The sequence below is a fragment of the Rhinopithecus roxellana genome, chromosome 4 (genome assembly GCF_007565055.1).
Source record: "Rhinopithecus roxellana isolate Shanxi Qingling chromosome 4, ASM756505v1, whole genome shotgun sequence".
NCBI lineage: Eukaryota > Metazoa > Chordata > Mammalia > Primates > Cercopithecidae > Rhinopithecus > Rhinopithecus roxellana.
The window spans coordinates 27,994,573-28,018,615 of NC_044552.1; the positions used below are offsets into that span (position 1 = coordinate 27,994,573).

Here is a 24,043-nt window from a genome sequence, read left to right on the forward strand (position 1 = left end):
GTGCACTTTATCAGGGTCACAAAGCGATCTTGTCTGATTGTTGATGTTTGATGATGTTGTTTATGTCCACAGGAGAATGGCATGGCCTCGCTGTGAGCACCAGGCCAGCTTCAAACATGCCAAGGCCTAGCTATAAGGATCAGGTCAGTTCCTGACATTAGGGGCTGCTTTTCTCTTTCTCAGGGGTATGAGTTACATGGTTGTATCCATCATCCAAGAGTAGAGTTAATATTTGTGTATTTCAATGTCAATTTGACTTAAAAATGCCTATATAAAAAATAAATAAACAGGCCGGGCGCGGTGGCTCACGCCTGTAATCCCAGCACTTAGGGAGGCCGAGGTGGGCAGATCATTTGCAGTCAGGAGTTTGAGACCAGCCTGGCCAACATGGTGAAACCCCGTCTCTACTAAAAGTACAAAAATTAGCTGGGTGTGTTGGCAGGCACCTGTAATCCCAGCTACTCAGGAGACTGAGGCAGAAGAATTGCTCAAACCAAGCGGGTGGAGTTTGCAGTGAGCTGAGATTGTGCCATTGCACTCCAGCCTGGGTGACAGAGTGAGACTCTGTCTCAAAAAAAGAAAAAAAAGAAAAAAAAATAGAAAAATAAAAAGAATAAACAAACTGTGGGCTGGATATGATGGCTCATGTTTGTAATTCCAGCACTTTGGGAGGCCAAGGTGGGTGGATTACTTGAGGCCAGGAGTTCGAGAGCAGCCTGGCCAACACAGTGAAACCCCATCTCTACTAAAAATACAAAAATTAACTGGGTGTGGTGGCAGGTGCCTGTAATCCCAGCTACTCAGGAACTGAGGCAGGAGAATCACTTGAACCTAGGAGGAGAAAGTTGCAGTGAGCTGAGATCGCATCACTGAACTAGAGCAAGACTTCATCTCAAACAAACAAAAAACCCTGTAATACATCCATGTAACAGAATACTACTCAGCAATAAATAGGAACAAACTACTGATGCATGATGCATGCAACATAATGGATGAATCCCTTAACAGCATGCTGAGCAACAGAAGCCAGTCCCAAGAGTACATACAATATGATTCCACTTATCTGACATTCTAGAAAAGGCAAAATTATACTAAAGACCAAGAAGAGTGTTTGCCAGGGGGTTGACCACAAAGGGGCAGCATGTGGAAACACTTTTTAGGGTGATGGAAAAGCTCCATTGTTTCACTGTGATGTATATTTTTTTATCAAAACTCAGAACTCTGTATCTGTATCTAAAAAGTGAATTTTGGCCAGATGTGATGGCTTGTGCCTATAATCCCAGCACTTTGGGAGGCTGAGGTGGGAAGATCACTTGAGCCCAGCAGTTTGAGACCAGCTAGGCAACATAGGGAGGCCCTATCTCTACAAAAATAAAAATAAAATATTAGCCAGGCATGGTGGTACAACCTGTGGTCCCAACTACTTGGGAGGCTGACGTGGGAGGATCACTTGGGCCTGGGAGGTAGAAGCTGCAGTGAGCCATGATGGTGCCATTACACTCCCGCCTGGATGACAGAGTGAGACTTGTCTCGAGAAAACAAAGTGAATTTTACTGTATGTAAATTGTACCTCAATAAACCTGACTTAAAATAATAATCAAATTAGGGGTGGGGAGTGGGCATTGGTCAGTTGACTGTTCAGCCTCCCAGTGTACTTTTTGCACATTAATAAATGGATGCCCCTAGATGCTCAAACTGACCTGCTTTTCACACACTTAAATAAACTAGAATTTAAATATACTATTTGCTTTGACATTTCTTGCAGATACTCTTCAGAATTTCTTACTCTCATTTGATTTGTAACTTTCATAAATTTTGCCCCATTTTGAGGCCTCCTTAATTCCCTCAGCTTGGGTATCCTCTCTCATTTAATATTTCTTCATTTTTTTTTTTTTTTTTTTTTTTTTTTTTTTTTTTTTTTTTGAGACGGAGTCTTGCTCTGCCGCCCAGGCTGGAGTGCAGTGGCCGGATCCCAGCTCACTGCAAGCTCCGCCTCCCGGGTTCACGCCATTCTCCTGTCTCAGCCTCCCGAGTAGCTGGGACTACAGGCGCCCGCCTCGTCGCCCGGCTAGTTTTTTGTATTTTTTAGTAGAGACGGGGTTTCACCGTATTAGCCAGGATGGTCTCGATCTCCTGACCTCATGATCCGCCCGTCTCGGCCTCCCAAAGTGCTGGGATTACAGGCTTGAGCCACCGCGCCCGGCCTATTTCTTCATTTTTAAAGATGCCCTTTTCCTCACAATGGGCTCTTTGATATGTCAGTAAACCATGCAGGGCTTATTTTTCAAGTGGCTGTTCTCTTGGTCTGGTGCCATGCATTTATCACGGGCTTCCAATAAAGCACTCTTCAATAGAAATGGGCTCCCTGCTTTCTATGGGCTGTAACTTTTTAAACAATTCCTTTCATTCCCCCGCTACTGCCCTCATTCTGTCCTAGTTTCCCTTTCAAAAACTGAGCAATCAAATGATGGATTTTGTCCCCTCCCTTTCCTGGTAGCAGCCTGAATGTGTATTGTAGTCACCACTGACCAAGTGGCTTACCCATGAGCACTCGCTGCCCCAGTGTGGTCACGGCGCAGACCCAGTCCAGGCTACGGTATTCCGCAGTGTGGGGTCGAGTACTTCCCAAGCATCCAGCATTCTTGGTTGTGTCAGTCCTCCCCTCCATATTACTTTTAAGTTTTATTTATAATTGTATATGTTTATGGGGTACAATGTGATGTACATATTGTGGAATGATCAAATTAGGCTGATTAGCATGTCCATCCCCTCAAATATTTATCGTTTCTTTGTGGTAAGAACATGTAAAAACCTCTCTTTTAGCTATTTTGAAGTATACAATACAGTATTATTAACAAGAGTCACTGTGCTATGCAATCGAACACCAAAACTTATTCTTATTAACTGAAACTTTGTACACGCTGACCAACATCTCCCCTTTCCCTGTCCACTGTCCGCCTCCCACCTTCGTATTGTTCACTGGCTCATGATCGCCTGTGGGATAAAATCCAAACTCTTCATGCCTACTAGAATGGCTAAAATGAAAAGGCTGTCCAGACCAGGTGTTGGTGAAGATGAGAAGCAACTGAAACGCACACACTGCTAGAGGGAGTGTAGAATGATGCTGCTACTTTGGAAAGCAGTTTGGCAGTTCCTCTAAGTGTTAACCATAGAGTTACCTCATGACCCAGCAACTTCACTCCTAGGTATATAACTAGGAGAACTGAAAACACATGTCATCACAAAAGCTTGTACACAAATGTTCACATTAGTCACAATAGCCAAGCACTGGAAACAAACAACCAAAATGCCCAAGTACAAGTAAATGGATAAGCAAATCATGGTATAGCCACACAATGGGATGCTGCCCAGCACTAAGCTTGAACCACTGATACACGCAGCACTGATGAATCTCAAAACAATTATGCCAAAAGATGTTGGACTAAAAAGAATGCATACTGTATGACTCCATTTATATAAAACTCTAGAAAATGCAAACTATCCTAACTGCCTAGCCTCAATGGGCCCACCCATGCCAGGTACCAGGTAGGGAGCGTTCTAGTGAGCCCTCATGTCTACAGGGCTACCTCCTCAAAAACAAGTATCTTATGGGATCTTTATTATTTATTTATTTATTTTTTGAGACAGAGTTTCGCTCTATGTCCCAGGCTGGAGTGCAGTGGCATGATCTTGGTTCACTGCAACCTCCGCCTCCTGGGTCCAAGTGATTCTCCTGACTCAGCCTCCTGAGTAGCTGGGATTACAGGCACACACCACCATGCCCGGCTAATTTTTTCTATTTTTAGTAGAGACGGGGTTTCACCAGGCTGGCCAGGCTGGTCTCGAACTCCTGACCTCGTGATCCAACCACCTCAGTCTCCCAAAGTGCTGGGACTTTTTTTTTTTTTTTTTTTTTTGTATTTTTAGCAAAGATGGGGTTTCACCATGTTGGTCAGGGTGGTCTTGAACTCCTGACCTCTTGATCTGCCTGCCTCAGCCTCCCAAAGGGCTGGGATTACAGGTGTGAGCCACTGCACCTGGCCTCTTAGGGAATTTTTTTTTTTTTTTTTTTTTACCAGACAGAGTCTTGCTCTGTTGCCCAGGCTGGAGTACAACGGCGCGATCTTGGCTCATCGCAACCTCCGCCTCCCGAGTTCAAGCGATTCCCCTGGCTTAGCTTCCCGAGTAGCTAGGAGTACATGCATGCACCACCACACCTGGCTAATTTTTTGTTTTTTGTAGAGACCAAGTTTCTCCATGTTGGTTAGGCTGATCTCAAACTCCCGACCTCAGGTGATCCATTCGCCTCGGCCTCCCAAAGTGCTGGGATTACAGGCGTGAGCCCCCACACCCAGCCTCTTAGGGGATCTTTTAAGCTGCTCTATCTTGCCTCCAAGCATCTAACATGCCTACATGATAGCTGCTTCCTGGTCTGTTTATTAATCAAAACATAAGTGGTGCTTCAAAAGAGTCACTGAGACTTAAAGCTGTTGTTGGCACTGGCTGCAAGGGGATTCTGTTTTTCAGGGAAGGGGATTTGTGTCCCTATCAGGAAGTTTATGTTAAGTTAGGAAAATGTATCTTCAGCCATCAGCTTCCAAAAATCCCTTAAAAAACCCTTTGGTAGTTAGTAGTACTGGTGGTCGGGATTATCTGATGAACCATTGGGCTGGTGGGTAGATTTGAGGCTAAGGTGCACCTGGAGACCAACCCTGGAAGATGGGTTAAACCTCTTCAAAGCTTTTCCCGAGTGATGGCTGGTCCCGTGCAGCCACCCAGGTGGGCCTCTCTCCCTGTCCCTTGTAACCCACCTTCTCCAAGTGACCTCCCACCTGTAGTGGGACTTAAAATGTTCCTTTTTAGCTTTGCTTGAAAAAATAAAAGAACTTTTTTGACATCAACCATTTTCATAACCTGACACCACCTGATATTTTCATTTTCCAATAAAACTTCTTCAAGATGTCCTGACTAGTCTCACCTCTCCCCTGCCCCGCAACTCACCTCTGGGCCACTTCAGCCTTCATTCATCTCCCTTGCCCTACACGTCCTTAGAATTCAGTCTGGATGCGATTTACCACTTACAGAATAGTTGTTGTTCTGGATCCTTAATGTATAGCTTTGGTTTTGTTTTCCCAACTCGACTGTCAGGTGCTTAAGGGCAAATTTTGAGCCTTGTGTCTCAGAGCTCTTATTCACAATGATCCTTGAGCAGCTAATGAATGATTATTGATTGGAAGGGCTGTTTTCATCTACCAAGGTAGGGACAGAGCTGGCAGGCACCAAGATCCACTTCTACCTGCATGCTTTTATTCACATGCTCTTTTCTAGATTCCTCGGGTTTCCCCAGAGTCCATGGGTGATCTTGGAGTATGTATTATGAAACTAATTTGAATCACGAGGAAAGAAGTTGGCAAAGAGCCCTAGCTGAAAAAGTAACATTTTAGGGCCAGAAAATCACTAAGGTCGTAGAGGAAACCTATTCACTAGCTGGCCTCAGTGGGAAACAGAAAGGCAGGAGCTCCTAACATTTCACAGTGGAATCCAGGTTAAACAATCACAAAGCGTGTGAACATGGGCAAACCACTTGACATCACTCGAGCCAGCAAAAAAATTGGATAAAAAGCAATCTTTGAAACGAGCCAAGGCCGTGCTGAAACGAGCTTCCCCAAACACTGCTTCTTTCTGCCAAAGCAAGCTTCTATTTTATTGGTGGCTCAGATTCCAAAGTTCACTTCCCAGGACTAACAGTTAAGTGCATATTTGGAGTTGCCATCAGCTGCCACCTCGTGGTCTACATTACAACTGCCTATCAATACTGAAGGTGGTTTAGAATTCTCATCTGTGTAGTTTAGAATTGTCACAAATCTCATTTGACCAATTTTTTTTTTTTTTTTTTTTTGAGATTGGGTCTCAATGGATGGTTTCAACTCCTGGGCTCAAGTGATCATTCTACCTCAGGCTCCTGAGTAGCTGGGACTACAGGTGTGTGCCACAGTGCTCAGCTTCATGAGATCAGTGATTATTGAGTCTTACTCTGTTGCCTAGGCTGGAGTGCAGTGGCACAATCTCAGCTCACTGCAACCTCTACCTCCTGGGCTCAAACAATCCTCCTGACTCAGCCTTCCAAGTAGCTGGAACTACAGGTGAGCACAACCATGCGTGGCTGATTTTTTTATTTTTTTTGTGGAGATGGGGTTTCACTGTTACCCATGCCGGTCTTGAACTCCTGGACTCAAGTGATCCACCCATCTTGCCCTCCCAAAGTGCTGGGATTAAAGGTGTGAACCACAATGCCGGGCCCCATTTAATCAATTATTGTCCATTTCTATACAATGCTTAGACCACGGTACTCCACAAATATGATTCCTAAGTTCCCAAAACCCTTAAGATGCACTTCCAATTAGCTACCGGTTTTTCTGGCTGAAACAACATTACCTTGGGCCTATCTTGAGCCACTGGTTGGTTCAGAGCTGTTATCTCAAATGCTTTAACCACCTCCATCCCAGTAACTCATATTTACTGCAGATAGTCATGGTGACTGATCTGCAAGCCAAGGTTGGTGTCCTGCTCAGCAAGTCTGCAGGATTGTCTCAGCTCTCACTGGGCTATGCCAAGTTTCCCTTCTGGCATTGTGTCAGGTATACAGTATATTTGCGGTCCCTTTCCTGCATCCATGCTGAGATCACACTTGATCAACAGAAAACTGTATATACATCTCTAGTCCATTTAGTCATGCCATGACGGATCACCACTCAGAGACCAAGGAAAACTACAACTCTTATTCCTTCCTTAAAGGAACTCTGGACAGCAAAGCTCCTACTGCCCAGTATTTATTCCAATTATGTTAAGACATAAAAATGTTGGTCAGGCACGGCGGCTCACGCCTGTAATCCCAGCACTATGGAAGCCCTGGGTGGGCATTTCACCTGAGGTCAGGAGTTTGAGACCAGCCTGACCAACACGCAGAAACCCCATCTGTACTAAAAATGTACATCTGTACTAAAAATTAGCTGGGCATGGTGGCAGAAGCCTGTAATCCCAGTTACTCGGAAGGTTGAGAGAGAATTGCTTGACCTGGGAGGCCGAGGTTGCAATGAGCTGAGATTGTGCCACTGCACTCCAGCCTGGGCGACAAGAGCTAGACTCTGTCTCAAAAAAAAAAAGTTTTCAGATGAGTTTCAAATGTTTTGGTCCTTGAGACAGGGTCTTACTATGTTTCTCAGGCTAGTCTCAAACTCCTAGCCTCAAGCAATCCTGCCTCAGGCTCCTGAGTAGCTGGGACTACAGGCCTTAGTCACTGTGAACAATGGTTTTTGTGCATTGTTTTCTCCCTTGATTCTTGTCAACAAATGCCGAGCCTTGAAGACTTATATTAGTAATGTTGGCCTAAACACCATTCCTGTGCTTCTTCCCCATAAATTGAAGGATAACCATTTCCTTGGTTATCTTTCATCCTCCCTCCCCAGCACTTCTTATAGTTCCCGACAGCAGGCACAAATCACAACTCCAAAGCAACCAGCAACTTTCCCACCACACAGAGCTGAGGCAGCATGGCTGGTTGGGAGAAGGGACCCAGTTTTCCAACTGCCTCCGAGGTGCAGCACCATATGGGACACCACTGTGCAGGGAGGCGCTGGCTAGAGAAAGCAGGGCACATGCCAAAGCCAAGGACAGCAGCAGCCGGTGTCACCCAGGACAATGACAACTCCCCAAGCCAAGCTAGTACTGCCCCATTTACACTCTGACCCTTAAACCATTCCTGTTCAGGCTGCACAAGGCAAACAAAATGGACACAAGATTAAGGTTTTTTGGCTGTAAATTTATTCAATGCAAAATAATACTCTTCAATTTTACTGAGGTGGCTGACCACGTCCACGACCAAATCCGCCTCTCTGTAAGAGAAAGCACATCACATCAGCATGAGCAGCACTCTGGTTCGACCTTGTGGTTTTGCTAACTTTCAGGCCTCATTATAACTCCAGAGGCCCCCAAATGTAAACAGCTGGGAGAGAGCTGAGTACAGGCTGTAAATCCCAGCACTGCCCCTTACTGGATGTGGGGCGATATCCTAAGTCTAGGCCCATTTCCTTGGCAGCTGTAATTACCTCTATTTTATAGATGGGGAAACATCATATGAAAAAAGATGGAGAATTTGATTTCATACCATCTTGGTTCTTAAGCCCACTCACCTTCCAGTGTTTAGTTCAATGTCAAGCATCAACGAAACAGAAAATAACAGCAGGCCACATGTACTGATTTCTGAGACTCATTTCAGTAATTTATATATTTACAAAAGTTTGCATGCTACATCTCAATGTAAAATTTGGAATTTGGAAAAAAATGGGAGGAGGGAACTGGTTGACAGGACCATACTATACGACATCCCCACAACTTGCAGAGCAACCAGACTGAGGCCAGAACAAATGACGGCTCATGGAAAACAAATAGGAAGATACTCACAAACTGGAATTCGGTTGCTGACCCAGCCCCAGCCTCGGCTTTCTTGTCGGCACCAGCTAGAAAGTGAAACATCGATTCAGAATCATATTATCCAATCTACTATAGAACAAGGGAAGACAACTCACCAACTCCAATCTTGCAGGAAAAGCCATGCACCACCCCATTAAATATAAGCAAATGACACCAGTGGTGGGGAACACCTTCACAGCCACCTTTGCCTCTCCTGGGGTGTCCTTCTCAACCTTCCAATACTCACAGCCCAAACTACAAATCCTCCCAAAGAATTCCCACTTCCGATCACACTGACTGACTTACCCACTTCAGAGCAGCATCTAGATAGCAAAGGGAGCGTAATTAGGGAAGAACTAACATGGAAAGAGGCAAGGGCCCACAAAAGCCTTAATTACCATGGGAGAAAAGCAGACAAGATGCTGCCCTGTCCTATATCCCAGTCACAGTTCAAATGGAGACGTGCGAAATTCACCAGTTTTCTTTTACTTATTTGAGACAGGGTCTTACTCTGTCGCCCAGGGTGGAGTGCAGTGGCACGATCTCAGCTCACTACCACGATCTCAGCTCACTACCACCTCTGCATCATGGGCTCAAGCGATCCTCCCACCTCAGCTGGGACTATAGGCAGCTAATTTTTATATTTTTTGTTTGTTTGTTTGAGACAGAATTTCGCTCTTGTTGCCCAGGCTAGAGTGCAATGGCGGGATCTCGGCTCACTGCAACCTCCACCTCCCAGGTTCAAGTGATTCTCCTGCCTCAGCCTCCTGAGTAGCTGGGATTTACAGGCACGCGCCACCATGCATGGCTAATTTTTTTGTATTTTTAGTAGAGACGGGGTTTCTCCATGTTAGTTTCTCCAGGTTGGTCTCAAACTCCCAACCTCAGGTGATCCGCCCGCCACAGCCTCCCAAAGTGTTGGGATTACAGGCATGAGCCAACCACGTCCAGCCCTAATTTTTATATTTTTTTGTAGAGATGGGTTCAGCCATGTTGCCCAGGCTGGTCTCAAACTCCTGAGCTCAAGTGATCTGCCTGCCTCGGCTTCCCAAAGTGCTGGAATTACAGGTGTGAGGCACTGCACCCAGCCAATTACAAAGACTTAAGGAAAAAAAGAATGTAAAATATTTCAATACTGTTTATACTGATTACATGTTAAATTAACACTTTTAGATATTTTAAAAATCGATTTATTTATTTATTTATATTTATTTATTTTGGAGATGAACGCTCGCTGTCGTTCCTTTATTTATTTATTTTGGAGATGAACGCTCGCTGTTGTTCCTGTGGCTGGAGTACAGTGGTGCCATCTCAGCTCACTGCAACCTCCACCCCTGGGGTTCAAGCAATTCTCCTGCCTCGGCCCCCCGAGTACCTGGGATTACATGTGCATACCACCATGCCTGGCTAATTTTTTGGATTTTAAGGAGAAATGGGGTTTCACCTTGTTGCCTAGGCTGGTCTCGAACTCCTGACCTCAGGCGATCTGCCCATCTCAGCCTCCCAAAGTGCTGGGATTACAGGCGTGAGCCACCACGCCTGGCCGATTTGAGTTGGGGGGTCTCACTCTGTCGCCCAGGCTGGAGTGTAGCAACAAGATCATAGCTCACTGTATCTCAAACTCCTAGGCTCAAAACAATCCTCTTGCTTTGGCTTTCCAAGTAGCTAGGACTACAGGCACATACCACCATTCCCAGCTCACTTCTACACATATTTGATTAAATAAAAGACATTAGTAATCAAATAACCCGTTTCCACTTGTTTTTTCAAGTGTGGCTACCAGGAAATTTTGTATTAGATCTATGGCTCACATTGGGCACAAGGATGGGGAAGGAAAGCAAATGCCAATAACGAATATGGTTTCAGTAATCGTTAAATTTCTTTTTTTTTTTTGAGACGGGGTCTTGTTCTGTTGCCCAGGGTGGAGTGCAGTGGCATGATCTCGGCTCACTGCAACCTCCGCCTCCCACATTCAAGCAATTCTCCTGCCTCAGCCTCCCAAGTAGCTGAGATTATTACAGGCAGGCACATACCACCACGCCGGGCTAATTTTTTAAAGTAGAGATGGGGTTTCACCACACTGGCCAGGCTGATCTCGAACTCCTGACCTCAACTGATCCACCTGCCTCGGCCTCCCAAAGTGCTGGGATTACAGGCATGAGCCACTGTGCCTGGCCCATAATCGTTAAACTTCCAATATCACCAACTTCCTCTCAACCAAGGGCTGGAGAAATTCTTTCCTTTTACTATCCTGTATGGTACTCAGGTCAAGTGGTCACTTCTCCAAAAGATGACAGGAGGAAAGTAACAATGGTAGAAGTTGGTAAAGACTCTTCTTGTTGGCCGGGCGCGGTGGCTCAAGCCTGTAATCCCAGCACTTTGGGAGGCCGAGACGGGCGGATCACGAGGTCAGGAGATCGAGACCATCCTGGCTAACATGGTGAAACCCCGTCTCTACTAAAAAAACACAAAAGCTAGCCGGGCGAGGTGGCTGGCGCCTGTAGTCCCAGCTACTCGGGAGGCTGAGGCAGGAGAATGGCGTAAACCCGGGAGGCGGAGCTTGCAGTGAGCTGAGATCCGGCCACTGCACTCCAGCCTGGGCGACAGAGCGAGACTCCGTCTCAAAAAAAAAAAAAAAAAAAGAAAAAAAAAAAAAAAAAAAGACTCTTCTTGTATGCCTTGCTTTTGTATCACAATCAACAGTGAGTGACTTTAAAAACAAGTTGAATCCAACCAGGCAAGGTGGCTCATGCCTGTAAATCCCAGCATTTTGGGAGGCAGAGGCGGGCAGATCACGAGGTCAGGAGATCCAGACCATCCTGGCTAAGACGGTGAAACCCCGCCTCTACTAAAAATACAAAAAAAATTAGCCGGGCGTGATGGCGGGTGCCTGTAGTCCCAGTTACTCGGGAGGCTGAGGCAGAAGAACGGTGTGAACCCAGGAGGCAGAGCTTGCAGTGAGCTAAGATCATGCCACTGCACTCCAGCCTGGGCCACAGAGCAAAGACTGTCTCAAAAACAAAACAAGTTGAATCCTATTATTCCTTTGCAAAAATATTAACAAAGGCTCCTCATCTTACTGAAGTGTTTTGTTTTTGAGACAGAGTCTTGCTCTGTCATCCAGGCTGGAGTACAATGGCATGATCTTGGCTCACAGCAACCTCTGCCTCCCAGGTTTAAGCAATTCTCATGCCTCAGCCTCCTAAGCAGCTGGGACTACAGACACCCACCACCACACCACCCTAATTTTTGTATTTTTAGGAGAGACAGGGTTTCATCATGTTGGCCAGGCTGGTCTCAAACTCCTGACTTCAAGTAATCTGCCCACTTCGACCCCCACCAAAGTGCTGGGATTACAGACATGAACCACTGAGCCTGGCCTGAATTTTGTTTTTTAAAAAATTCCAGTCCCTAACTCAGAAGGCTTTCTTCCTAATTCTCATCTATGAAATCACTGCATAAAGAAAGCAGCACAAAGGACTCCAGCTGTTCTGATGCTCTGCAGAATGAAACCAAGAATCTTTCCTGGTCATTTTGTCATCAAGGGCTGAGCCCCACCCAGCCAGAGCCAGCTGTGAGAATCCAGATATTTCACCCCAACACCCCTAATATAGGTGATGCATTTACTCACGTGGCACAGCACTCCGTCTGTAGGTATCTCTGTCAGCTTCCCCTCTTGTGAGTCTCGCAGGTCGCTCACCCTCCAGACCTACGTAAATCAAAACACACTGTGAACATAGGGCAATCTGGGAACTCTGTCCCTTAAAGCCAAAAAAACTGGCATTGCTCTCCTGTTTTCACTGAGCAACCACTTGGTTAAGATGGGTTAATGGGGACACGAACTCCTTAAACCTATAACGTCAGCTAGAAACAATTTATTTCTCTATAGAAACTTATTGACAATCGTGGCTGCAAATCTGCGAAGAAAAAAAAAAGGCTTCCATTTTGTTTCAACATAAAACCATTTTCCAATTATTGGACCAATCTAGACATCCAGCTATTTCTATGAACATCTGAATAGCCAAACTTTTGAACCTGACCAACGTGAAGTGGAAAACTTAGTATATGCAAATGGAAAAGGAAGCATCCTAAGCTGAAAGTCCCAACTCCAATATTAAGTACATAATCTAGGGGTTACCAAGAATCCTTTAGTTCCTCCTGGGCTTCTTCACATACCTGTTAGGCTGTGGAATACATATTAAGGCGGAAACTGTATTATCTTTTTTTTTTTTTTTTGAGACGGAGTCTTGCTCTGTCACCCAGGCTGGAGTGCAGTGGCGCGATCTCGGCTCACTGCAAGCTCCGCCTCCTGGGTTTACGCCATTCTCCTGCCTCAGCCTCCCGAGTAGCTGGGACTACAGGCGCCCGCCACCTCGCCCGCCTAATTTTTTGTATTTTTAGTAGAGATGGGGTTTCAACGTGTTAGCCAGGATGGTCTCGATCTCCTGACCTCGTGATTCGCCCGCCTCGGCCTCCCAAAGTGCTGGGGATTACAGGCTTGAGCCACCACGGCCGGCTATTATCTTTTTTTTGAGACGGAGTCTTGCTCTGTCACTCAGGTTGGAGTGCAGTGGCGCAATCTCAGCTCACTGCAACCTCTGCCTCCTGGGTTCAAGCAGTTCTCTCACCTCAGCCTCCCGAGTAGGTGGAATTACATGCACGTGCCACCACACCCAGCTAAGTTTTGTATTTTTAGTAGAAAGGGGCTTTCAATCTGTTGGCCAGGCTGGTCTCCAACTCCTGACCTCAAGTGATCCGCCTGCCTTAGCCTCCCAAAGTGCTGGGATTATAGGCATGAGCCACCACGCCCAGGCTACTTTTTTTTTTTTTTTTTGGTTATCTTTAGTAGTGACAGGGTTTCACCATGTTGGACAGGCTGGTCTTGAACTCTTGGCCTCATGTGATCCTCCCGCCTTGGCCTCCAAAAGTGCTGGGATTGCAGCTGTGAGCCACCACACCGTAAGGCACAAACTTTAAGAGCTACCTTTAAAAAATTATCATAGGCCGGTGCGGTGGCTCACGCCTGTAATCCCAGCACTTTGGGAGGCCGAGACAGGCGGATCACAAGGTCATAAGATCAAGACCATCCTGGTTAACATGGTGAAACTCCGTCTCTACTAAAAATACAAAACAATTAGGTGACAGGCGCTTGTAGTCCCAGCTACTCAGGAGGCTGAGGCAGAAGAATGGCGTGAACCCGGGAAACAGAGCTTGCAGTGAGCCAAGATTGTGCCACAGCATTCCTGCCTGGGCGACAGAGTGAGACTCTGTCTCAAAAAAAAAAAAAAACAAAAAAAAAAAACAAAAAAAAACACCCCCAAAAAATCATAAATGGCCAGGCATAGTGGCTGACGCCTGTAATCCCAGCACTTTGGGAGGCCAAGGCAGGTGATCACTTGAGGCCAGGAGTTTAAGAACAGCCTGGCCAACATGGTAAAACCCTGTCTCTACTAAAATTACAAAAATTAGCCAGGTGTGGTGGTGCACGCCTGTGATCCCAGCTACTCAGGAAGCTGAGGCAGGAGAATCACTTGAACCTGAGAGGCAGAGGTTACAGTAAATTGGGATCGCACCACTGCACTCCAGCCTGGGTGACAGAATATAAACCAACAAACAAACACAGTAACAGTTTAATCAAGTATTTTCTCTACCCAGTTACTTGGAACTTACCCGGAGTCCGTATGATTAATGTGAACTATGTCTCTTTTTTTTTTTTCGAGACAGGGTCTTGCTCTGTTGCTCAGGGTGAGTGCAACGGCCAATCACAGCTCAATGCAGCCTGGAGTGCCTGGGCTCAACCACAGGTGCGCACCACCATGCCTGGCTAATTTATTTTTTTGTAGAGACCAGGTCTCACTATACTGCCCTAGCTGGTCTCAAACTCCTGGACTCAAGTAGTCCTCCTGCCTTGGCCTCCCAAAGTGCTGGGATTACAGGAATAAGCCACTGCACTTGGGCAGAATGAACTGCTTTCAAAGCAGAAATAAATCATGTAATGAGTGGCAAAAATAAATGTCAGGCCCAACTAAATCAGAATATATCAAGCACAGATAGGCACTGGTATTTTTTTCCCCCTGAAGAGTCCAAGATGTAGTAGAGAACTCTTGCTAAAAAGACGTATTATGGGCTGGACACGGTAGCTAACTCCTGTAATCCCAGCACTTTGGGAGGCTGAGGTGGGTGGATCACCTGAGGTCAGGAGTTTGAGCCCAGCCTGGCCAACAGAGTGAAATCCCATCTCCACTAAAAATCCAAACATTAGCTGGGCATAGTTCTGGACGCCTATAATCCCAGTCTCAGGAGGCTGAGACAGCAGAATTGCTTGAACCTGGGAGGTGGAGGTTGCAGTAAGCCGAGATCGCACCACTGCACTCCAGCCTCGGCAACAGATGTCTACCTGATCACCAGAATCCCTTGGGGAACTTTCCTAACAAATTCCTAAGCTCCATAAAGTAACTCTCCAGGGGAACCTGGACCCTCTGATGATCACGTTTAGGAATCTGTGCATTTTGTCACTCCAACCTATGCTCTCTGCAGCTCCTACAGTTTCGTAACAAAGAACCATAACCTAGACAAAATACAGGCCAGGCACGGTGGCTTACCACTGCACTCCAGGCTGGGCAACAGAGCAAGACTCCGTCTCAAAAAAAAAAAAAAGCAACTGTAAGCCAGCAATGATCTTAAGAATCAAAAGATAATTCTCCTCGCACCACATATGCGTGCATATCCTTTCACGTCGTGGTATACACCATCCGTTCTCCACTCCACTGTTTCTAACTGTTTCCCCTGCTGGCAAGAAAACTACAAAACTCTTTTGGTTCTTTCAAGGTGGTAAATGGCTTTGCTTTGGACTTCTTGGGAAGAGTACAACACACTCTGCTGGAAAAGTTACTCAATTTTCTATACCACATGTGTCTGGATGTTGGTATGGGTGTGGGTGAAGAAAGCAACAGACTATCTGTGCTTAAGGCCATCTCATGGATGGCCTGAAGAACTGAGTCTAGTTCTATTCCAAGTCCCAAGCCGCCAGACAAAGGTTCTAGCACTTGACCAAATGCCTGCAGGCCAGAGCCCTCTAAAGCTGACAACAGCTAAGAATGCTTCTGTCCCTTACACAAAAGAAACTATCTTCAAATAGCTGAAGGCATTTATTTGGGCACCATACCTTTAGGCCGAGGCCTGCCAGTCTCTGGACGGCTACGGCGTAGGGTGGCAGGCACAATCTCCGGGGGCAGATGAAGGTAATCACGGAGATACTGGATACCCTCATTGGTAAGGTACCAGTAGAAATGTCTCCAGGCAAACTGTTCCTTCACGTAGCCTCGGGACTTGAGAGACTGTAAGGCAAAAAACTTACTGTTAAGGCATAAGTAGAAACTTGGATCATCCTAGACAAGTCTCCAGTCCCAGCCCTTCAAGTTAGCAAGCAGCCCCGGCAGTCCTGACCTCCCCTTTGGAACTTGCCTTGAATGTTAGGGGAAGATCCTCCATCCCAACCCAGTCTTCCTCCTCACCCTCCTACCTGCATGGCCTTCATGACATGAAGGTTGGGCACATTCTTGTCTGCCAGCTCCGGGTGCTTAGGCATGTGGACATCCTTCTTGGCCACCATGACTCCCTCCTTAAAAAGGAGTTCGTAAATGGCAATCCGGTTCTTCTTAGGCATCAACATCTGCAAGAAGGAGATGACTGTCAAGAGCACTTCTGAGTAACGAGGCCGGAGTCTAGTAATCAAGTTCGTGACCCTAAAGTGACCCACACAAAACCTTAGACAACATGCCGGTGGGAGGACTCAGCTTCACAAAACAGATTCGGCAGAGGCCAGCTCCGTCCCTCTCCATCCCCAAAATCAATTCAGGTGGAAAAGTTGCCAGTATGTTAAAACCAGCATAGTGGTGCACATTCGCGCCAAACTTCCTTAAGTTATCACAATTACAAAGGTCAATGGCGGGTGGGAGGAGCAGACCCTGTATTATCAGAAGCAGCTAGAAGCCGTCAGCGACTGTACCACACCTGCGCGGAATCGCGCCGCTGTACCATAAGGTACACAGGGAAGGCCTGGAGGAATAAAGGCCCCGCTTCTTGAAGGCGGCAGACCCCAAACCGAAGGGCTAAGGCCTTCGCACCCTCGTTTCCTACCACAGCTCCCCCAAAGTAGAGCTCCAGTGCCAGGCAAGGAGGCAGTCGGGGGAGTCCTGTCCCCAAGGAAAAAGCGTGTCGGCGGGACACTGTCTCCCTAGTCTCACCTGGCAGGTCTCCGCCACGCACTGCCTTCATCCTCCCCCTCTCCCTCGGACAATCTTCGCCTACCAGCGGCCCCCTACCCCATAAAATAAGCCTCCAGCCCCTGTCGCTACTCAGAAATGGGTGTGTGGGGAGTGGGAGAGAGGCCCCCTGCCCGCATTCTGGGGAGGAGCAGCCGCTAAGGCGGCAAGATGGCCCGGATGGGAGCCGATGGAACTCGAACTCCACAGAAACTCACCTCGGCAGCTGCAGGGTCCGGGGCCGGGGCTGGAAAGGAAGGAGCATGCGCGGTGCTGCGTCTCTTCCGGGCTGGCGTGGGCCCGCCCCCCGCCAGGACCCGCGCGGAGCCTGGGGTGGCCTCGGCGGTGCCTGAAGGACTGGCGGATCTGACTGCAGAGCTCGACCGCCTGAGGGACGCACGCACACACTAGGAAACCGCCGCCGGAAACTTCTGAGCTTGCGTGCTTTATCAGTACAGGGTCACCTATTTTGGGCAGTCGTTTTAGAAACGCTTCTTTTTTTCCCCGCCCAAAATTTATTATGCAAGTGATATATGCTCTTGGAGCAAGAAAAGAGAGAGAACATACAAATCAGATGACAATAAAAGACTAAAAACGTAATCCCATCAACCAAAGAGAATCACTGTTAACATTGTGGTATACATTTTTCCAAACTCATATGCACTCACACAAGTAGACTTTTTTTTTTTTTAATAAAAAAACAGAGGCCGGGCGCGGTGGCTCACGTCTATAATCCCAGCACTTTGGGAGGCCGAGGCGGGCAGATCATAAGGTCAGGAGTTTGAGACCAGCTTGGCCAATATGGTGAAACCCTGTCTCTACTAAAAATACAAAAAAAATTAGCGGCAGGCGCCTGTAGTCCCAGCTACTCGGGAGGCTGAGGCAGGAGAATCGCTTGAACCCGGGAGGTGGAGGTTGCAATGAGCCGAGATCATGCCACTGCACTCCAGCCTGGTCGACAGTGAGACTCCGTCTCAAAAAAACAAAAAAAGTTGACTCAGCATTTTGGGAGGGTGATGCAGGAGAATTGCTTGAGCCCAGGAGGTCCAGACCAGCCTGGGCAACGGTGAGACTTAATCTCTACAAAAATTTTTTTTTTTTTAATTAACTGATTGTGGTGGTGCACGCTTGTAGTTCCAGTTATTCACGAGGCTGAGGCGGGAGGATCGCTTGAGCCCGGAAAGTGGAGGGTGCAGTGAGCCGGGTTCATGCCTCTGCAGTGCAGCCTGGGTGACAGAAAAATACCCTGGCTCTATTTAAAAAAAAAAAAAAAGAAAGAAAGAAAAGAAAAAAGAGGCCGGGCGCGGCGGCTCAAGCTTGTAATTCCAGCACTTTGGAAGGCCGCGGTGGGCGGATCACGAGGTCAGGAGTTCAAGACCAGCTGGCCGACATAGTGAAACCCCATCTGTACTAAAAATTCCAAAAAATTAGCCGGGCGTGTTGGTGTACGCCTGTGATTGAGGCAGGAGAATCGCTTGAACCCGATATGCGAGGTTGCAGTGAGCCGAGATCACTCCACTGCACTCCAGATCTTGGTCGACAGAGCGACCCTCCGTCTAAAAAGAAAGAAAGAAAAGGAAAGTGGGGCCGAGCGCAGTGGCTCACGCCTATAATCCCAGCAATTTGGGAGCCCGAGTCAGGTGGATCACCTAAGGTCAGGCGGTCGAGACCACCCTGGCCAACATGACAAAATCCGATCTCTACTAAAAAAAAACCACAAAAATTAGCCAGGCATGGTGGCAGGCGCCTGTAATCCCAGCTACTTGGGAGGCTGAGGCAAGGAGAATCTCTTGAACCTGGGAGGCGGAGGTTGCAGTGAGTTGAGATTGCACCGTTGCACTCCATCCAGCCTGGGCGACAAGAGCGAAACTCCGTCTCAAAAAAAAAAAAAAAAAGAAAGAAAGAAAGAAAAGAAAAGTGGACCTGGCACGGTGGCTCAGACCTGTAATCCCAGAACTTTGGGAGGACGAGGCGGGCGGTTCACCTGAGGTCGGGAGTTTGAGACTAGCCTGACCAACATGGTGAAACCCCCTCTCTACTAAAAATACAAAAATTAGCTGGGCGTAGTGGTGGGTACTTGTAATCCCAGCTACTCAGGAGGCTGAGGCAGGAGAGTTCGCAGGAACCTGGAAGGCAGAGGTTGCAGTGAGTCAAGATCTCCCCACTGCACTCCAGCCTGGGTGACAGAGCAAGATTCCGTTTCAAAAAAAAAAAATTAGCCGGGCGTGGTGGCGGGCGGCTGTAATCCCAGCTACTCATGAAGCTGAGTTTTGAGGATCGCTTGAGCCCGTGGGTCAAGGCTACCGTGAGCCGAGACTGCACCACTGCACTCCAGCCTGGCCAGCCTGGGTGACAGAGCAAAACTCTGTCATTAAAAAAAAAAAAGGCCGAGCGTAGTGGCTCACACCTGTAATCCCAGCACTTTGGGAGGCCAAGGCGGGCAGATCACGAGGTCAGGAGATCGAGACCATCCTGGCTAACAGGGTGAAACCCCCGCCTGTACTAAAAATAGAAAAAAAATTAGCTGGGCGTGGGGGCCGGCGCCTGCAGTCCTAACTACTCAGGAGGCTGAGGCTGGAGAATGGCCTGAACCTGGGAGGCGGAGCTTGCATTGACCCGAGATTGCTGCCACTGCACTCCAGCCTGGGCGACAGAGCGAGACTGCGTCTCAGAGAAAAAAAAAAAAAAAAAAAAAAAAAAAGGCTAAATAGCCAGGTAAGGTGTGCTGTGAACCTGTAGTAGTCCTAACTACTTAAGAGGCTGAGGTAGTAGGATCACTTGAGCCCAGGAGTTCGAGAGCAGCCTGGGCAACATAGCAAGACCTCCTCTCTAAAAAAAAAAAAAAAACAACTCCAAGAAAGTAAAAAAAAAAAAAAAGGCCCAAAAGACTGAACAATAGATTTGGCAAACTGACACTTGAAGAGAAAAGTCAGTGAGATTAAAAGTAGAAATGAAAATATATATACAGATATACACAATGTAGTCCTGAGACTGAAAGAGAATATTTGATTGATTGTTTTTTTGGTTTTTTGTTAATACAGGGTGTCCCTTTTTTGCCAAGGCTGGAGAGCAGTGGTGCAGTCACGACTCACTGCAGTCCCGTGGCAGGAGTCCCTTCAAGCCATCCTCCTGCCTCAGCCTCCTGAGTAGCTTGGTCTACAGGTGCACACCACCACACCCAGCTAAAGAGATGGAATATTTGAAAGAAAGGATGAGACATGAGGGATAGAGTGAGAAAGTCTACTAGATGTCTAGGTGAAGTCTTACAAGAAAATAATAGAGAAAGTAGGGAAGAAACACTGTCAGAGTGTTTTCCAGAATTACTGGAAGACAATGTGAATCCTGAAAATCTGAGACAGGTCTGTGAATTTAGAAAGTGTATTTTGCGAGGGTTAAGGATGAGCCCACGATGCAGCCTCAGGAGGTCCTGATGACATGTGCCCAAGGTGGTCAGAGCACAGCTTGGTTTTATACATTTTAGGAAGACATGAGATATCAATCAACATATGTAAAATGAACATTGGTTCCGTCCAGAAAGGTGAGATAACTCAAAGCAGGGAGGGGGCTTCCAGGTCACAGGTAGGTGAGAGACAAACGGTTGCATTCTTTTTAGTTTCTGATTAGCCTTTCCAAGGAGACGAACAGATTCACATTTATCTCAGTGACCAGAGAGAGGACTTAGGTTTTGTTTGTTTGTTGTTTTGAGACAGAGTCTCACTCTGTCACCCGGGCTGGAGTGCAGTGGCACAATCTTGGCTCACTGCAAGCTCTGCCTCTGGGGTTCAAGCAATTCTCCTGCCTCAGCCTCCCAAGTAGCTGGGATTACAGGCATGTGCCACCATGCCTGGCTAATTTTTGTATTTTTAGTAGAGATGGAGTTTCACCATGTTGGCCAGGCTGGTCTCGAACTCCTGACCTTGGGTGATCCTCCCGCCTTGGCCTCCCAAAATGCTGGGGTTACAAGCATGAGCCCTTGCACCTGGCCAGAGGGATGACTTTGGGGAAGATCTTAAAAGCAGCCAGCAAGAAAAGACAGGTGTGACTGCCCACTTCCCTGTAGCAACACTGGGATGCAGTCAACTGAAATATGGTCTCCCAGTTCTCTTCCCTTCCTAGAGCCATGGCGATCCTGCTGCAACATCAGACCATGTCACTTCCCTGCTTAAATCCCGCTAATGGCTCCCCAGCTCACTTGAAAAAATACTCAGTCCTTTTTTTTTTGACAGAGTCTCACTCTGTCACGCAGGCTGGAGTGCAGTGGCATGATCTCAGCTTAAGCAATTATTGTGCCTCAGCATCCCAAGTAGCTGGGATTACAGGCATGTGCCACCAAGCCCAGCTGATTTTTTTTGTGTGTGTATTTTTAGCACAGACAAGGTTTCTCCATGTTACCTAGGCTGGTCTCAAACTCCTGAGCTCAATCGATCTTCCCACCTCGACCTCCCAAAGGGCTGGGATTACAGGCGTGAGCCACTGTGCTCGGTTGGATTCATTTTTTATGTTTACATCTTTTATCCTCCTGGAATGTTCTCTGATGTAAAACATTTTCCCTCCAAAGGGTTAGCCATTATCTCAACACCATTTCCCCAATGAGCTATGCTTCTATTTATCTGAAATATCACTAAATTGTTTATGAGAGATGAATTCAGTTTTAGATTTTGTTGCATTTGAGGTTCCCATGAGACACACTGGTGCAAATGCACAGTATAATTTTAGATAAAGGGTTCTGAATGTGTCCTGTGGAAGAGCTGGGTCAGATGAGGAAAGGGCATCATCTAAGACCTTGTGAGGTTCTGAGGTCACCTAGAAAGGATAAGGAGTGAGGAGGAGGTCCACAGCACTGCCCAGCTAACCCTTGAATGACAGCATTCCCTTGGTGTCTCCATCCTGGATGGCACTTCCCTGAGGTCACGAACCATGGCTTCCCCTCTCTCAGTGTCCTTTCCAGCATTTAGCATGATGTCTCACACATTAGTTAATAAATGTTTCAAAATTAACAGTAACCGCATGGCGAGTGGAGGAAACAAGGGATGATGACTGAGGAAGGAAGTGAATAATACTATCTCTGCCATTACCAAAGCCTTCTGAGATGCCACCGCTTCATGGAGTTCGCCAAATTCCATTCCACACTTAGGCACTGGGTCCCTAGTCCTGGGCCAGATGATGGGGCTGACTGGGGACATGAGCACACAGGGATCCCACGACAAGCAACATATACTTCTGTCATGTGCTGGGAGCTATGGAGAAAATGATCAGCCTGTGGTGATGGAGAGTAATGGGGAGTGAGGAGGTGATGTTTGATCTGAAACCTACAGAGAACTAGGAGAACTGGGAAGGGGGAACAGGGCCTCTGAAAGTCCCCGATGCAGGAAACAGCTTGAGCTGAAAGGCAGCCAGGATGGTTAGGACATGGTAACAAGGTGAAGCTGGACCGCACATTGACCTCACCTCAGGAAGGCATCAGGATTTTATTCAAAGTGCAACAGAAAGCCGTGGGAAGGTTTCAAGCAGTAATGGCAGGATTCAATGTATGTTTTAAAGATATTACTTTTATTTATTTATTTATTTATTATGAGATGGACTTTCACTCTTGTCACCCAGGCTGGAGTGCAATGGCACGATCTCAGCTCACTGCAACTTCCGCCTCCTGTATTCAAGCGATTCTCCTGCCTTAGCCTCCCAAGTAGCTGGGATTACAGGCATGTGCCTCCTTGCCCGGCTAATTTTTATATTTTTAGTAGATGTGAGGTTTCATCATGTTGGCCAGGCTGGTCTTGAACTCCTGACCTCAAATGATCCACCCACCTCGGCCTCCCAAATTGCTGGGATTACAGGCGTGAGCCACTGTGCCCGGCCAAGAGATTACTTTTGTTGTGTTGTTTTTTGTTTTTTGAGACAGAGTCCTGCTGTGTCGCCAGGCTGGAGTGCAATGGTGCAATCTTGGCTCACTACAACCTCCACCTCCCAGGTTCACACCATTCTCCTGCCTCAGCCTCCTGAGTAGCTGGGACTACAGGCACCCACCACCACGCCTGGCTAATTTTTCATATTTTTAGTACAGACAAGGTTTCTCCGTGTTAGCCAGGATGGTCTTGATCTCCTGACCTTGTGAGCCACCCACCTCAGCCTCCCAAAGTGCTGGGATTACAGGTGTGAGCCACCATGCCCGGCCAACTCAATGCATTTTTACATATATGTATGTGTGTGTATAAATCCATGTTAATTACCATCCAGACCAAGATATAGAATATGGCTAATACCGCAAGAATCTCCTGTGAAGACAGTCCCCCCCACCTGCATTCCCAAGGGCACATGTTCTGAACAATATGGCCACAGTATAAACTGGCATCCGGCGACCTGCCCCTCCCTCTCTGTGAGGATCATGCATGTAGGTAGCTAATTTTCGCTGCTGAGCTGTGTTCTACCGTAAAGCTATACCATAATTTGTTTATCCGTTCACCAGCTGATGGACATTTACGTTTTTTCAGAGTTTAGCTATTTATAAATAAAACTGCTAAGAATGTTCTTGTGTGTGGTTTTTGGTGGACATAGGTATTGAGCAGCAGCTGTTTTCTCTATTTTTTCTCTTTTTTTTTTTTTTTTTGAGAGATGGAGTCTTGCTCTGTTGCCCAGGCTGGAGTGTGGTAGTGGCGTGATCTTGGCTCACTGCAACCTCTGCCTCCTGGGTTCAAGAGATTCTCCTGCCTCAGCTTCCCATGTAGCTGGGATTACAGGCGTATGCCACCACACCCAGCTAATTTTTGTATTTATTTTTTTAATACAGATGGGATTTCACTATATGTCAGTCAGGCTGGTCTTGAACTCCTGACCTCAGGTGATCCGCCCCTTCTTGACCTCCCAAAGTGTTGGGATTACAAGCGTGAGCCACTGTGCGCGGCCTTTTCTTTTTCTTTTTCTTTTTTTTTCTGAGTCAGGGTCTCCCTCTTTCGCCTGACTGGAGTGCAGTGGTGTGATCACAGGTCACTGCAGCCTTGACCTTCTGGGCTCAAGTGATCCTTCCTACCTTAGCTACCCAAACAGCTGAGACTACAGGTGTGCACCATGCCCAGCTAGTTTTTAAACTTTTGTGTAGAGACACAAGGGGCATGGGGTGGGTCTCACTATGTTGCCTAGGCTGGTCTTGAACTTCTGGGCTCACTGTGATCCTCCCACATCAGCCTCAAAGAGTGGGATTATAGGTGTGAACCACCGTACCTGGCCTAAATAACTATTTCTAAAGCAGCCAAAGTTGTGAACCCGTGACTCTGAGGAACCTGTGAACACCAAGGGAAGCCAGGGGTTAGGTCCCC

The 24,043-nt window shown here is 47.1% G+C and overlaps 1 protein-coding gene across 1 annotated transcript; it reads right to left on the reverse strand.

Moving 5' to 3' along the window:
- Positions 1–7,798: 7,798 nt before the first annotated feature.
- RPS10 (ribosomal protein S10) lies at positions 7,799–17,089 on the reverse strand. Its single transcript, XM_010358069.2, has 6 exons — positions 16,952–17,089; positions 15,992–16,141; positions 15,635–15,806; positions 12,101–12,178; positions 8,461–8,516; positions 7,799–7,892 (listed from the first exon to the last, which is right to left on the reverse strand). The coding sequence occupies exons 2-6, from the start codon at positions 16,139–16,141 to the stop codon at positions 7,851–7,853; spliced, it is 498 nt and encodes a 165-aa protein (XP_010356371.1). The 5' UTR covers positions 16,952–17,089; the 3' UTR covers positions 7,799–7,850.
- Positions 17,090–24,043: the final 6,954 nt, after the last annotated feature.